Below are 17094 nucleotides of genomic sequence, written 5' to 3' on the forward strand. Positions count from 1 at the left end.
GTATACAGCTTGTGCTTGGTATGCTTTACCATTAACGTAGATTATTAATGTAATCTTAAATCTTAAAATATCCCCCCCCCCCGGAAAAAAAAACACACCCACCCTGCAAACTCACCTTGTCCAGATCGTACAGCACTCCCTGTAAAGAACACACACACACACACACACACACACACACACACACACACACACACACACACACACACACACACACACACACACACACACACACACACACACACACACAGTTAATGCGAGGCCTGTCAGAGGTTAGATTAAGTAATGAGGCTGTAGTGGCCTGAAATCCCATGTGAGCGTGCACACTGATTGCGTCTGTGGGCGTGCACATGCATACGTGTGTGAATTAATGTATGTCCAAAAAAAGGCATCCGCCATCTGGGTAACCTCAGCCTCAACATTCACGTTCGACTCCATGATCATTTAAATGATAATGAAGCTGGGAGGCTTCCAGAGACATGCACATGAGCAGCCGTTAACCGCCAATCACATCATTAAAGATGGGGCTAGCCTTCATTGTGACGACATCAATCCTCCTTTACAGCGGCTCTCGGATCTGGTCCAACAGCCGCCCGGTAAGAAGCAGCGGAGATGTTTAGTGATATCTCACCAGGCGAGAGTTCCTCCTCATGTCCTTCATGTGGGAGAGCAGTTTGTCCAGCTCTGTCTGGTGGACCTCCAGGTACTCACTGCGGGGGACAGGGGTGGGAGTTGAGCCAGTCTCAAATATCAAAAGGCCTTCACGTCTTAAAGTTTGAGCAAACGCTTCAACTGTAAGACTTGAAGTTGAAGCCAACACGTGTGTAGAGCCAAGGAACCAATAGGTTAGAGTTTAAAGGCTGTCAAGTTGCTATGAAGAGGGCTTGACTGGGTGATGCATGGATGTTTTTTCCCGACAAAGCAAACCTCACTACCTCCGAAACTGAGGTAATTGGACAGTTCACTGTCCAAATACCGGTAACAAAAGGCTAGTTGATTTAGCTCCCTCAAAACACAAAGGCTGTTAATTGACATATGGCAACACACACTTAAGGTCATATTTAAAGTCATGCCTTGTGCTAGTGAGTGCCTCAGCCTCAGGCTGTTGGACAAAGGAAAGGCAATCTTTGTTTACTAACAGAAGTATAATGAAAACAACCAACACACTTAACGAGGTGTGTGTGTGTGTGTGTGTGTGTGTGTGTGTGTGTGTGTGTGTGTGTGTGTGTGTGTGTGTGTGTGTGTGTGTGTGTGTGTGTGTGTGTGTGTGTGTGTGTGTGTGTGTGTGTGTGTGTGTGTGAGGCTCACTCCAGGCCCTGTTTGAGTGCGGTGTAGACCTCCTCCAGTCTCTTGGGCTGGGGGTCCCGTGAGCCGCTGCTCCCCTTGTGTCCCGACAGATGGGGCTTCTTGGGCTTGGACTGGGGCTTCTTCTGGACCACCGCGTTCCCCATGAAGGAGTTACACCTGCATACACACACACACGCACACGCACACGCACACACACACACACACACACACACACACACACACACACACATGAATGAGTGGATATATTCCATGTATTTTTGTTTACAAACGCATCATTAGTAATGTTCTATATGTTTTGCATATGTACCGTTATGTTTTGTCTTGAATTGGTACAAAGTTACAAGCGTACAATATTTGCATGTTTGAAAGAAAGAATTTTTTTTTTTATACAAAAGGCTCCAATTCAACTAACTGGGTAAAAAAGCTGCTCATGTGAGCCATGGGAAAGGACAAGCCTCTTCTACTTAAAGGGACGCAAATTAACTGAAGTTGATGGGCTGGGATAATTCAAGAGGTCCACTCTGGGGCTGATTCAAGGGGGCGCATCAGAACAAAGGCCTGGTTGCTGAACACGGCTACATCGCATAATGACCTCAAAAGAAAATAAGAAAACTAAAATCCGTTAGGATCATCCCATTTCTGGCTCACACTCGTAGACTGGGCCGCTCAGAGACATTTAAATGCTTAAAAGGCCGACTCGAGGTTGCAGATTTAGCTGCCGGATGACATTTCCTCGGGCATTTGTGCCGAAACACCCAAGTCATCTACGTGACGATGGAGAGAAAAACCGGCATTTGTGGATCCCAACAAGCCGCGACACGCCGCGCTCCGCTGCCCTCCAGCGATCGCGGCGTGCCCTGCTCAGAGCGCCGCTGCCGCTGCCGCCGCCGCACATTTATAACACGATGGAGCGGACACACAGAGATGTGACGTAGCCCCGAGGACCCGTTAGCCGTGGTTAGCTCGTCTGGCCCCGCGGTCGGGGTTAGGAGAATACTCGGCACACACACGCTTCCACACAAGTACTCACATAATCGTGCACGCACTTGTGCAACCACACACCAATTCACATGCCAGACGGATGTGGGTTAATTCATTTTCACACGCAAGCACGCGCACACACACACACACACACACACACACACACACACACACACACACACACACACACACACACACACACACACACACACACACACACACACACACACACACAGCGTCGCTCGTTATCAGAATAGAAACTTGTCGGCTGATCTCAGTCGCTCACACGTTTGATTTATTCCAGCCAGATACCCCCGTCTGCGCTTTCAAGAGGAGAAGTGGGGGCCGAGGTTGTGGGGGTCGGCATCTAAGTGTTCACAAGCAGTGGCCTCATCAAATAGATCCCCAACACAGGCACTGAAACACGGACCCTGGAGTCGGCCGGAATGCAATACTCGGCAGGGAGATACTTTGGGCCTTTTAAGGAGCAGGACTGAGACACATTTCAAACAAAACTCTTCACTAAGTCTGCATCACAAATGCCCCAGGCTGTGAAGAAGCCTGTTTATACGATCAATTAACCCTTTTGGAACAAAGTGTAGTTGGACAGTGTGCAGGGAGATCAGACTTGCGTCTCTTACTTCTGCTTGAACACTCACAGACATCAACAATTCTCCCTTTGTTGTCATTACTTACACTCCACTTGACTACCCTACAGCCTTGTAAACCTTATACTGCACATATGAACGAGCATGACCGTCCCTACGTGTGTTCGCCTGTCTTGCGTCTATTACACCGCGGTGTCAAACACATCTCATAGCTCTACTCTGTCCGTTCAGGGGGTTTTCCCAGTTTTCTTCCAACAGATCCACAGCAGGGGTGCTCTGCTTACCGCGAGCGTCGCTCCTGTAGCGTGCTGAAGCCGGCGAAGGATTGGCTCCGGATGATTCCGTTGGGGCCCCCCGGTGAGTGGGTCCCCGATGCCATGATCTCCGGGACGCGAGACGACACCCCTGGAAGACGACAAGAGGAGAGCACCACAGGGAGCATTAATGGTTGATGTCTTCTCAAAGTCCCAGTCCTAGTCGTCTACCGACAGACACGTGACCAAATACGAACGACAGAGAGTCGACCACCGTCACCAGGTCCCGAGACGCACGGTGCGGCGCATGATTGTCTGTGTGTGGCTCTTTACATCTGTGTGTACAAGTGGAGGCAGCTGTGTGAAAGAGATCTCAAGACATGGACGAGCAGCATTCACCAGCATGTGCTTACATGCCCCGCCTGCCTTACTCTGCGCTACTGTCACCACACACACACACACACACACACACACACACACACACACACACACACACACACAGACACGTCACTGGTGTCACTCATCCCCTCTGTCCCCAACTTCCCCCGCCCCCTCCAGCATTTACATTCATATTTAATCATCTAATTGTTCTAATTATTGTATCGCTTTGTTGTTGTAGGCACTTCATTTACTTCTGTACAACTGCTTTGTAAAGGCAGTATAAATAAAGAGATTGTTTTCCCTGGGTGACCTGTGCGCTTCCTAGGGTGCTTTACACCTTGAGAGTCCGGCAGGAGTTTGAGTGCGCCAAGGCCCGGAGCTAAACTGATATGTTTTGGTGCGTGGGTAAACCATATTGTTAGTCACATGATATTTTTTGTTGGCCGTAGCTTTTTTGTTTGCAGTCACGTTGTCCTGCGTGTGATGATGTAAGGGGACCTTTGGTATCAGTTATCAAACCCTCAGACACATCAGAGCACAGAAAAACACTGTTGTTCTGTGCTCTGATGTGGTCTTTGAAGACGGTCTATTTGTATCAAGGGTTTATAATTAGCCACAATCTCCTGTCAGAGAGTCAATGCCATTGCATTTTTATGCATTAGGTTCTCAAGGAAGACCGATGGAGTTGTCAACGACAACACTTTTGTGGTTCTGAAAAGACCAGCGTCTACATTTAGCGCTGTATCCGCTCAGATCATGGATGTTTTTTTTAATCCAATGTGCTTCATGCTGCAGAGAAAATAGCAGCGAGAGAGACACTTATAGGAGTGGAATGGTCGACCACATAATAAAACGATAATGATGTTGAAAACATCAAAGCCTGAAGGGTTAGGGGGCCTAGAGAAAAACTCAATCATGGGCTTTACAGCCCCCATGGGGGGACTAAAACACAGCCTTGACACTCTTGGCACTTTGTTCTGGATGTGAATCATGTGGAACGGCAAACATGCTCAAGTTCAAATGACCATTCAGTGATACAAAAACAAACTATTTTCTATAATTAAAAATAAATATATTTCGGTGGATATAAATCAAAAACTGGAAAGATAAAAAGTACATTTGTGAGAAATAAAGGGTTAAGTCAAAGATGTTCCGGTCATCTGAACGGCATCTGAAGTCAACGGTTCCTTTGCAGCAGTAGATACTGTGATTAGATAAAAACACAACATGTAGAGATAAACTCCCTCCACTTCTTCACCACAAATCTGCTACCAACGTTCGCACTGGGACGCGATTCACCTTCAACAACCACCACCGTTCAGAAGAGCCACTAGTCCAGTCCACAACGTTATGCTACGCTGTTCTATGCTATGCTGACCGCAGCATGGCTGCACCTGACTAGGCCGTAAGCCGAGCCCTGAGGCTCCATTAGCGGCCCTGCAGTTTACGTGGGTCCCAACAGAGAGGGGTCCGGTGTCAATCTGTGGTCTGCCTGGCTGTTAAGCTCTGGAGACCACCTAGCGTGGGGGGGGGGGGGGGGGGGGTTACTCTTCGTCCTCGCAAACTAAAGATAACAAAAAACCTGAGGGAGAGTTTCCCCTCCAGTGATGACAAACAGTAAAGAGGAGCGTTTAAGTTAATCGGAGCCGAGTCTCAGCATCGAACCCGGATCCCAACACACATGAGGCATATAGCTTGTGGGTTGTGAGGGGGGGTTAGGGGGGGGGGGGGGGGTTGAATCACACCAGCCTGCACCCAGAGGGCGATCTCCTAACGTGGAGTTTCTAACGTGGTGATCATCACACGTCACACTCGTTCCTCGCGTTTTCAGGTTCACACGACTGTCGAGACACGAGGGGACAAAGGGCGGCCTGTTCTCCATCTCTGACGTGGCCCTCGCTGCTGGGGGCATACACACACGCTTCCTCCTGGGTCTTGGCTCTGCCGGTTGGCTGGTGTCGGACGTGTGTGTGTGTGTGTGTGTGTGTGTGTGTGTGTGTGTGTGTGTGTGTGTGTGTGTGTGTGTGTGTGTGTGTGTGTGTGTGTGTGTGTGTGTGTGTGTGTGTGTGTGTGTGTGTGTGTGCGCGCGCGCGTGCGTGTGTGTTGCCATTCATCCATACATCTTTCTGTCCCAGTGGGGGGGTGTGAGGGGGGGCTTTCACTGAATTTGGAGGGAAAGGACCGGGGGGGCTGTGGGTAGTGTCAACATACAAATTGGAATGCAGGAGCACCCTGCGCTCACACAGACTCCCCCCCTTCCCCCCCAAGGGGAGACTGTCATGTAGTTTCTCTATCTAAACCCATGACAGCCAGTAACCCAATCCCCGCTCCCCGACAGTGGAACCGGGAGCTTGAGAGAGCCGGTGATACCCTGCGACATCAGCACCACACAATAGTGTGCCACAAGCCTATGTGTATGGGTGGGGGGGGGGGGACAATAGGCACGGGAGAACGATACTGTTCCAGCTATTTATAGGGTGGCTCTACAGCTGTAGCCGTGGGGCTCACTCTTGACTGCTCGGGTGAAACTCTGCAAATGAATGACCGCGGACAATGGTCAGGTTTGCCCCGTCTGGGTTTGTTTGGGCTGAACCGGTGGACCTAACGGCTCTGATTCGCTCTCGTACTCGCTCGCTCCGCTTCTTGGAGAAGAGAAAACATACAAAGCATAGGTGTGTATATTTGTGATCCGAAAATAGGTAAAGACGGTCGTCGTGAAAGGCTAACTATTTAGGTCGTGCCTCGAACCGCCTTTTAAGTAAGTATTTTTCTACAACCTTTTATGTACTACAAGCTTGACTCCAGAACGGCCTGTGCCAGACCATGACAGAACAGCATCTTCACAAATGACCCGGGCAATTTCACAGTTCAGAACGGCCTGAACGCTCCCATCAGCAGTTCAGAGGGACAGGAATAAAAGGAATAATACTGAACGATGGGTCAGCCGGAGTACGGCTGGTCACTTTGACTTTCCCATCATCACTGAACCACTGAACAGCTCTGCCCAACCCTTTAAGAAATCATGGGCTCTCATTTTCCGACCCGAGGTTGTAGATGCCTATTTATCATTTATTTATAATGTTATATTTGGTATATTCATTGATAATATATCCTTTTATTATCTGATGCCATCAGTAGCTATTCTGATTAAACCACTCATGCTCTATCTACCGGTATTTTCTAGTGATAAACACATGAGGTTGGTATGCGGGACACTGTTGTTACGTTCTCACGGCACCGCACACAACTAAACCGTCTCTCCCATAGATTAGCGGCGCAAAACCTTGCTCTCTATTGAAAAAAGCCCAAACAAAAAGGTGCACACACACACACACACACACACACACACACACACACAAACACACACACCCCTTCAGTGTCAATTCTCATCTAAAGAGCTTTTCACAGGGAACACAAGCCCCCTGGTTGTGTGCCAGCTTCACCATGCTGCTCAATACAACAGCCTCCCCCAACCCATTCACAGATCACACCTCAACACCAAGTGCACACTGCGTGCACGCTCGTGTGTGTGTGTGTGTGTGTGTGTGTGTGTGTGTGCGTGTGTGTGAAAAATGCGAGTATCAAATTGATTAGTATTCTGAAGAGCAATCTGGCAGGATTGCAACACAAACGTACGCACACACACACAAAGATGTATGTATGAATGGCAACACACACACACACACACACACACACACACACACACACACACACACACACACAGAGGTTAGAGAAAGGACATGGGAGAGAGCAGGAGAGCTCAGGGTAATATCAATTTGCTTGCCCAATTTCCAGTGCCTGTGTGTTCTTGCATATAAACACCTGAATACATGATAAGAGAGCGAGAGAGCGGTAGAGAGAGAGAAACAGAGTGTAATATCATATGAGTGGATAGTTGATATGCCTGTGTTCATTTAGCTAGAAGACAAGTATGTATTGACAAAAGAAGGCAAGCTATTAGGTCCGTGTGTGGTTGTACTTGTCCTTAACTGGGACCTCCAAGGAGGGTGTGCATGTCTGCATACGTTTGAGTGTGTGTGTGTGCGTGCGTGCGTGTGTGTTTGGATATGTGTGTGTGCGCCTGTGTGCATACGTGTGCATGTCCATGGTCTATGATATTAATGTTCAGTTTCTGGCGGAGACCCCATCTGCACCAGGAAATCTCCTGTTCTCTCCAGAAGCCCATCTGTGAGCAAAAGTACATTGTAAACAGAAAAGGGCTTTGATCATGTGTGGGCCATTTAATATATCATCATCACATTTCCTCATATGCTGATGTCACCAAGTTTAGCCACTTTACATTGATTCTTGCATCCCATTCAGCCACTTTCTTCCCCCCCATCTCTCCCTTGTATTCCCCCTCCCTCTCCTCCCCTCCTCTTCCGTCTGTATATTCGACATGCTCCGCCCTTGGGGCGCTGGCTCCGCCCCCGGGTGACTTGCTTTACTCTGTCTCAGGTTAAGTACCCGTTGACACCACTTACGCACAGCCAAGTCTTTGTTTCTAATGCCCACTACTGTACCCCTCCAATGTGTGTGTGTGTTTGAGTGTGACGTATTTGTGAGAAAGTTACATAAACCTAAGACTGAACCCAGGGTGCCTGTTCAATGGCTAATCTTACCGCCTGTATAAATTGCCTTCACCATGGCAACAGCAGACAAGTGTGTTATGTAAAAATAAATAAATAAACTAGGCTAACGGCCAACCTGTAGGACAAAACACACTGAACCCCTTTCAAAATATCCACTTACTAATAAATAGAGAGGCCATCAAATGTCAGCCAATTAACAAACATATTTTGAAGTGTGGTACAAAATGTCTCTCCTAGCTTGTTTTGTTTTTTTTAAAAAAAACAGACTGAATCTGAAACGAAGAGCCATCATCCTCCTCCCTGCTTGATTTTGCCTATGGATATTAATTTAGACAGGATTGGGAAAGAGATGACGCTAGCTAGCTAGTGTGGGCAGGTGGCTGAGCTAGCTTGGCACCAATACGACAGTTTAGACAGTTGACTGAAAACATCTCCACAGAGAGCTCAAAAACACAGCAGCGGAGCACTGATTACATTGAAGAAATGAAAATACACAAGGATAATATTTACCCATCAGTGAAATGCTCCACTCAGAGCTGGTATAATTTGTGTTAATATAATATACCAACCATGATAAGAATAGACTACTAGCGACATGAATAATGCATCTGGATAAAGGCATACATCTACATCAAAATACACTTGGCCAATAGCAGCTGATTCTGACTGTGTTTGCGCTGCCAAGGCCGTCATGGTGTGGATAATGATATGATCCAAAACACACACAGTCTGTCCACTCTGGCTGTCCCCATTTGATCCCATGGCGGTAGGCCTACAGAATGCTAAACAGAATTGACTCTGATTCGGCTTTAGATTCCACAAACGTCGCGGGGATAGGAGGGCGATCAGATGTCTGGACCACTGACTGGGAATCAGATCTGACGGTGAGCTTACGTTACAGCGCCCAGGACGGCAGCGACCACGACGGACACAGCAAACGGCTGTGATAGAGGTCGGGAGAGGACAACTTTTCATTGGAAAAGGACAAATAATGGGAACATAGTAGTAGCTGACTAGGAGTACTATGTGTAAAGCTGTTGGCGATGAAAATGTTTTTGATTCACCTGCCGACAAATCTGTTCATCAAAGTCAAGAAATGTTTTTTTTAAGAAAAACCAACCAGAACATAGTGGCAGTTTATGGTTGATCTACTGGGAGAGCTCTACCTTCAACATTCAGACATAAACACGTCCATACACGTTACAACAGATCATATTTACTGCCATTTGTGTGCGACATTGAAAACGCTACAAAAGGAATCTGTATAATAAATAAATAATAGACATTTAATACTTAGATGAACTTTGACTGAAACATTGACCGTTTTAAGATGACTCATCGCATTTGATGGCCACGGAAATGAAAGACAGGTTTTTCTTTGGAAGCACTTCAGGGCCACTTTGCCTGATTATGTCTACTATGTGGTTCCCTGCAAGGAGCAGTGCTTAGACAGCTGAACACCTTACTAATGTTCACTAAGAGGCCTCAGAATTGGCCCAAGACCTGGAGAACAGACATTAGTACAACAGAACTTAGCTAAAGAAGGTTGAGATATTACTGGAGAGAGGGATATAGATATATCTATCTATCTATCTGCTGGAAAAACATTAACTTTTGCACGCACACGCACACGCACACACACACACACACACACACACACACACACACACACACACACACACACACACACACACACACCGGGGCAGGATAGTCTATTGGTTTGGGTGTTAATAACTATTCCTGGGTTTGAATCCCAAGATTTAGTTCAATTTTGCCATCCTTGAGCACCAATCCCCTACCTGCTCAAAAAAGACATGCATCTGAAAATACACACACTCACGCCATAGGTGAGGAGTCTCGTTACATACGTTGTGACTTTGTGTGTTTGGAATTCTGTGGGAGCTTTGAACCAAGGAACATGCATCAAGCTACGATAACAATCTCTAAGGTGCCGCCACCTTCTGATGACAAATGGCCCCTCTATGGGGGGGAACACCGACCCAAATAATGACTGCTTTGTAGTTCCTGGAAACCCACCATTGCTCAGGGATGTGGAGTATGTTTGAGATGTGAGATATTAGGCAAAAATGCATGGTCCGTAGTGACTGCTAAAGACAGGAACATTGACACAGATTCTTTAGAATAAGAAGTGTTTACAGGGAATTCATTGCACAGACCAAATACCAGTAGGAGAACCAAGCAAAACAAAGTGTGAACGGAACAACCTGACACCTGTCACCGGTGTACAAAAGCAGAAAAGAAAAGAAACATAAAAACAAACACGCTCTGGCATGTTTGACGGATGTTAGACGGATGGGTCAGATCTCTCCTCTCAAAACCCCCAAAGCATCTCATCCATTGCATACATGCGACAAAACAACCCAACAAACTAACATGCATTTCGGTTTGAGGAGCGAAAACTATTTCAAAAACAAGAACTCCACTTAGCAAACTGGGTATTTGAAAAGCAGAATCCATTTTAAAAGTGATGGTTGAATATCAAGGTAAACAAAGCGTTTGTGAAGGCTTTATGTTGCCGTTTTGCCATGGCTGTGAGCCCAGTGAATTATCCGCCCAATCTGCCAACAAATTCTGACCTCAAACGGTCAAAGGTGGACTCCAGGTACCGCACATTCATTTTAAACAGTAAGTAACAGGAGTCCCCTGGGAGTTAATGAAATCATGTGATGTGATCAGTGGTGCTCTATTCTGGTCAGGGCCAGACTGAGACACTTGAAGCAGGTCCATGAGGAAAGGAGTTCAATGCAGGGTTATGAGAAAGTCTGCATCAGTGTGTGCGCGTGTCCTTGGGTATATCGTGTTGATATCTGGAAAATGATTGTACCATTATCGCCCTTAAGCACATGAAACCACACACACACACACACACACAGTTTAACATGAATGAATCATGTGATCTGGTCTTCACCTCTCGCTCTTCTGTTTTTTCAGTGGCATTTAAAAGGCAACTTAACTTTCTAACTCCTACAAGCGTGTTTACTCCACTGCTTGGGCAGTGTTAATCTCTCCATTCTAATTATAGATCACTTTTATTGTGGCAGACCAGTGCATTCTGGGGAATTTCAAGGCCAGACCGAGGCATGACGTTTAGACGTACTGATGACCACCACACACTTTAAAAATAGGAAAATGTGTGTGTAGTCTTATAGGACACTTTTATACAATTGGTACAAATATTTTCATGACATTTGAACATAGTTTAAACAAAGTATTTTTATAGATTTACTGATGTATGTTTTTCATCCTATCCAACCCTGATATTACCTGTAAAGGTCAATACAGTAGCTATCGCTAAAGTAGCGAATCACCAACCATTATACCAGGGCTGAATGAAAGGATTAGCCCATCCCATAGCCGTTTCCTCCACATCAAGGCAGGTATGATACAACCGCACTCAAACACTTAAATAAACCATCCCCTTTCCTTTGAACCTTCCCACTGGTAAGGCTATTGAAGTATTGAATTCAGAACTGACACAGTGGAAGACCTCGGAGTCTTCTTCCTCCCCTTATCCCAAAGACAATGGAGTAAATGTACTCTAACCACACCTTAGCATTAAATCCACCAATGTAACACAATGTGTTTATGAGGCAATGGAGTCATTTAGTAGTGCTACATCATGTACAAATGCTGGAATGCGGTGAACACCCAAACGGGATTATCTGGCCATTTCTGCCCCACTTGTTGGTTTTAGATGAAGAGGCGTTCCTTTATGTGGCCATGACTACTGTGATTATAACAGATCACAGGCTGCCATCCCACGCTGAACATAAAGTTACCAGTAGCCTTCCGTGGGAAAAGATGGTTGGTAACATTTCATAATGAAGTAAATGCTGCTATCCACACCACCAACTATTGAATGCCTCAAACATTTTCCAAATGTGAACTAAATAGTGAGGAAATCTTAATCTTAATAACAAAACAAATATACATAAATATATCAATATTGTGATATTTCATTTTCACTACAGAATATTTAAATTGGCTCGATTGAAAGTCTAACAAGGCAAAACCACATCCCTAGGGCCATTTATTAATGAGCGTTGAAGCAAGGCATACATTTCTTTCCTACAAAAGACTCTTACAGTTGGGTGATCCGATTTTGAGTTTACAGAGTACCTTGCCCTCATCACAAATGAGTTCTGTGTCACGGTTCAACAGCGTTTGGTCTGATCAGCCGTTCTTTATTCAATGTGCTGTAGGGCGGGCTCACACACTAAAGTCATGGTGGCCTTTTTGTCTGCCATAACAAAGTCCTTACCATCATGCTTTTTAACTAGGAAAAAACAAAAATCAGCTTTTTGCTGTTTAGCAGGAAATACAAAAGAGAGAGAGAGGAAAAGGGAGGCAGCAGAACAACAGAGCTTTGCAGGGTGATGCGATAGCGTTATTGTCTCCCGTCTCAGTTTTAACCAGCGGTGTGTTTTTCTATATAAATAAATCCCCATAAGGGATTACACTCAGTCTGGATCTCCTTACCATTTTCGAGTGGGCCATTAAAAAGTGAAACTCAGGGCTCATGCACACTGAAGGTTTCTGCTTACACGCGGAAAACCCGCAAGGTGCGTTTGGCCTGTTTGAGCCGCCCTGATCCAAGATGGATGAGGATATAGCGGGAGCCTTACTGCTCCATGCATAAGATATAACAGACGGAGTCACAAAGAGCCTTGAGATGTGTGTGTGGTCCCATTTAAATAACAAGTTACACACACATACTCTATAACATCGTAAAAACACTAAACCAGCCCAATTGTATCTTAAAACCCCTACAGTTTTGGCTAATCTATACAGAAACCCAGAAAGCACCAGTTGTAATATACCCACTTGTTTGTGTACATAACCATTCAGTCCCCAAAAATGGCAAGCATCCAATCATATCCAGTTATGTTACAGAAGCAAAAAAATGGTGGAACACACACACACACACACACACACACACACACACACACACACACACACACACACACAAAGCACTGAAGAAATAAAGTCCTGTATCGACCAGCCCAAGTGAAACCAAAAGAGTGCGAGTGTGTGTGCGCGTCACCGGCCGCTAGTGTTTGTGTGTGTGTGCGTGTTTAAGCGCATGTGCGTGTGTGTCTGACGGAGGCTGTGATGCAGTCCCTCGGAGGAGAAGGATGACTCATGAAAAGACAAACAAAGCAGAAGAGAAGATGACATGAGGTGAAGAACAAGAGAACACATTTGAGGAGCTGTCAGGGCAAGGGGAGGGGGGATAATGGATAAGCAGGGAATTATCCACATTCATATAATCATACCGCCATGCAGATAAAAGGGGAAAGGGTCCGTGAACCGGTTCACCTCCCCTCCTGAACCGGTACCAGCCTGTTCATCTGGCCCCAGTATGTTCCTGCTGGGTGGATTATATCTGGAGATTTATTTCCTTTTTCTGCGTTATTCTCACTGCATTTCAGCTTTGATGTGCTGAGTGCCACCGGAAATCCGGTGAATGAAAAGCAGGTCAAGAGCCACGTGTAGCGTCTGGAGAGAGCTGCTCGGGGGCCGAGGACCAATGCCTGAGACTCCTCAGACCAGGCTGGCCATTTTCAGTACAAGGGTTGCCTTTAATTTATTTTATGACTGCACAAAAAACTAAACTGACATCTCGTCAATTTCCTTGCTCCATAATAGAAAGGAATCCATTGTGAAAGATGATCATCCTTGATCTTCTAGCCAATATAAGATGCACATGACACTGAAGAGTGAATGGATAAGCATCTCCTATTCCCCAAAAAAAAAAAAAAATCATTGGTGTCCCTTTAAAACACCCAAATCAGGTGATTAATTAATGAATCAATCAAACAGGGCAGTGAATTGCCTATGGAACTAATTCCCAGCATGCCCAGGGTGAAGTGATCAGGTGACTATCTACCTGTCCCCATTATGTACCATCCAAAAGGTCGCACACTGCTCCTCCTCTACAGTTCAGCATTGTCAGTGCCCCCCCCTCCACTGACGGCAGAACCCTTTATGGTGGAAAGAGGGAGAACAAAAGCCAAGCCTGAACATATCAGACGTTATCATGTCTGAGAAAAAACACAGATTGATCGGCTTTAGCCGGCAGGGCAGAGAGCAGAGCACAGAGCACAGAGCACAAACAGTCATCAAGGCAGAGAACAGGGCACGTACAGTCATCAAGGCAGAGAACAAAGCTCGTACAGTCATCAAGGCAGAGAACAGAGCATGAACAGTCAGCAAGGCAGAGAACCGAGTGCGTACAGTCATCAAGGCAGAGAACAGAGCACGTACAGTCATCAAGGCAGAGAACAGAGCTCGTACAGTCATCAAGGCAGAGAACAGAGCATGAACAGTCAGCAAGGCAGAGAACAGAGTGCGTACAGTCATCAAGGCAGAGAACAGAGCAAGAACAGTCATCAAGGCAGAGAACAGAGCGCGTACAGTCATCACGGCAGAGAACAGAGCATGAACAGTCAGCAAGGCAGAGAACAGAGCGCGTACAGTCATCAAGGCAGAGAACAGAGCACGAACAGTCAGCAAGGCAGAGAACAGAGCGCGTACAGTCATCAAGGCAGAGAACATTACATGCAGTACGAGGACAAGCCCCGCAACCTCCAACCACCCCCGGTCATTTGTCATAACACCCTCACCCCCAACCCCAAAGGATAATGGGTAATAATAAAAACAGACGCATACACACACACACAAGCACGCATGTACTCTCAAGCACACACACACACACACACACACACACACACACACACACACACACACACACACAGTAACCAGGGAGTACAGTAGTTACGGTTAGTGTTCCAGTGGTGGGGCCAGGGAGTTTGAATGCCAGCCAAAAGATTCAGGGTTCCAACACCATGTCCACAGTGAGCATACATAAGAGCTCATTTATGACGTGTAACCAAAATAATGTTCACTGTAAGTGGCTTTGGCTAAAAGCATCTGCTGAATGACTAAGTAGTAGACAAGTCCTTAGCGAGACATGGTGAAGCACCCATAAACGCAACGCAACGCAGAGCACACTCAACGTATTACAAATAGCCTGCAGCCGGAAACAAGACGTGTTCCGCGGTGGACACTGTGGCACACACCACAAAGACATCACACACAGAGAACAGGAAGGGAACATTCAAGGGAGAAAGTACAGGAGGACTTGATGCAAGAGCATCTCAAGAGGCACCCAGACAGCACACACACACACTCACACACACACACACACACAATAGAGTACAAGACACTAGCACCCCCTTTACCAGCATCGGGGTGACTATGTGGGAGACAGAGACCAGGCCCAGAGACCAAACCCTACACAGACTAGATAATCAGCTTAAAGTCACGCTGAAACGCTTAACACGGCCGTCTCTAGTGCCCAGCTGTTCTGGACAGAGGTGGCCGACGCCAGGAGCGCGTGTGTGTGTGTGTGTGTGTCTGTATGTGTGTTAGTTAGTAGGTCATACACCATGTGATGTGGGAGCCAGCGTGAGTCTGTTGTGTCTTTCCCGTGACCGGTTATACGCTTGGAGGAGAGGATTAATAAAAAATATAAAAAATGTACCCCCCCCCCCCCCCCCCCATGAAGAAAGCTTGTGTGTGTGTGTTAAGAGAGAGAGAGAGCGAGAGAGAAGGAAAGGGGGAGCCAGAGGGGGACCAGCGGATTAGTTAAAGGTGGATTGATATGAGGGGACAAACGGACACCAGTGAAGACAACTCGTGTGTGTGCGTTCAATGTGAGTGCCTGCAGCCATTGAACACACACACACACACACACACACACACACCTTCGTATCCATGCCGTCAGAAGCTCTCTTTCTTGAACTAACTTCAACCAACAGACATTAAACATCATGTACTCAAGCAAAGAAACCATCTGCCGTAATCCAGCCAAAGCTCCCGGTAACCAAGTATTCGACAGGCTATCGCTAGCCACGCACGCTCACACACAGATGACAGCAGGAATCTCAACCCTCCGCCAGGGACTGGGGTGGGAGGGGGAGGACAGAGAGGGAGGTAGAGAGACAGTTAGAGGGAGAGAGAGAGAGAGAGAGAGTCGGGCCTTCGAGGACAGCTGAGCGAAAACGTGTTTCAGTCATGTCAGCCGTGTATGTATTCCCTGTCCCACATCACTTCCCTGCCACTCCTCTGAAATACCTCCTCCTCCTCCTCCTCCTCCTCCTCCTCTCTTCCCTCTGAGACTTCCACTCCCTCCAGCTATCCTAAGCTCTCCTCTCCACTCCTCCCATGCATTCATCCCCTCATTCCCTTGACCCCCCCCCCCTCCAGCCCTCCACAGCATTAAATACCTTGGACACACCCCTCCCCTTGGCTTCCACCCCCGCCCCCCACCAAAACACACGCACAAACACGCAGCCATCCCCACCTTCTCACACCTTGGGGCGGGGGTGGCTGTAGGCTCAGGGGGGGGGGGTCTTAGGGTTGGACGTGTCGTGACACGAGAAGCAGACCCCTCCAGCAGACCCCTCCAGCGGCCCCCGGAAACTCCCCAGGACGACCAGATAACCCGCCCACGCTCTCCACTCTCTTCCTGTCTCCTCGCCACTCTTATCTGCTCGCACTAAACTAGGTCACTTAATCACTACCCTTCACTCTCAGACCATCCCCATTAACACCACCCACCCGGGCCTGATACTTAAGGCCTCTTACCGTGGTGTTATTTTAAAACCCCAGACGTTTCATTCTTCAAGATGAAGTGCTTGGAGCAGCCTAAACAACGCCTAGATTAACAACTATCAGCTGTGGAAACCCAGGGCAGACACTCCTCCTATAGGAATGCAAGGCCCATGTTTCCATCACAGCCACACCATCTCTCCGGGGGGGCGACGAGACGGACACATGGGACGGAGGGAGAGGGTGTGTGTGTGTGTGTGTGTGTGTGTGTGTGTGTGTGTGTGTAGGCTTGTTATTCACATGCAACACAAAAATTCTAAAAGAACACAAGTGGGT

General features: G+C 47.1%; 1 protein-coding gene across 1 annotated transcript in view; it reads right to left on the bottom strand.

Annotated features, from left to right (window-relative positions):
• The window catches only part of ripor2 (RHO family interacting cell polarization regulator 2), a 46144-nt gene that overhangs the window by 17246 nt on the left and 11804 nt on the right, over positions 1 to 17094 (bottom strand). The window contains exons 2-5 of the mRNA XM_079749919.1: positions 3179 to 3299; positions 1306 to 1461; positions 629 to 707; positions 116 to 139 (exon numbers count right to left, since the gene is read on the bottom strand). Of these exons, the coding sequence (XP_079606045.1) occupies positions 116 to 139; positions 629 to 707; positions 1306 to 1461; positions 3179 to 3299 (380 nt within the window). The remainder of the gene's footprint in view (positions 1 to 115; positions 140 to 628; positions 708 to 1305; positions 1462 to 3178; positions 3300 to 17094) is intronic.

Source organism: Pollachius pollachius (genome assembly GCF_949987615.1).
Source record: "Pollachius pollachius genome assembly, chromosome: 13".
NCBI classification, from domain to species: domain Eukaryota; kingdom Metazoa; phylum Chordata; class Actinopteri; order Gadiformes; family Gadidae; genus Pollachius; species Pollachius pollachius.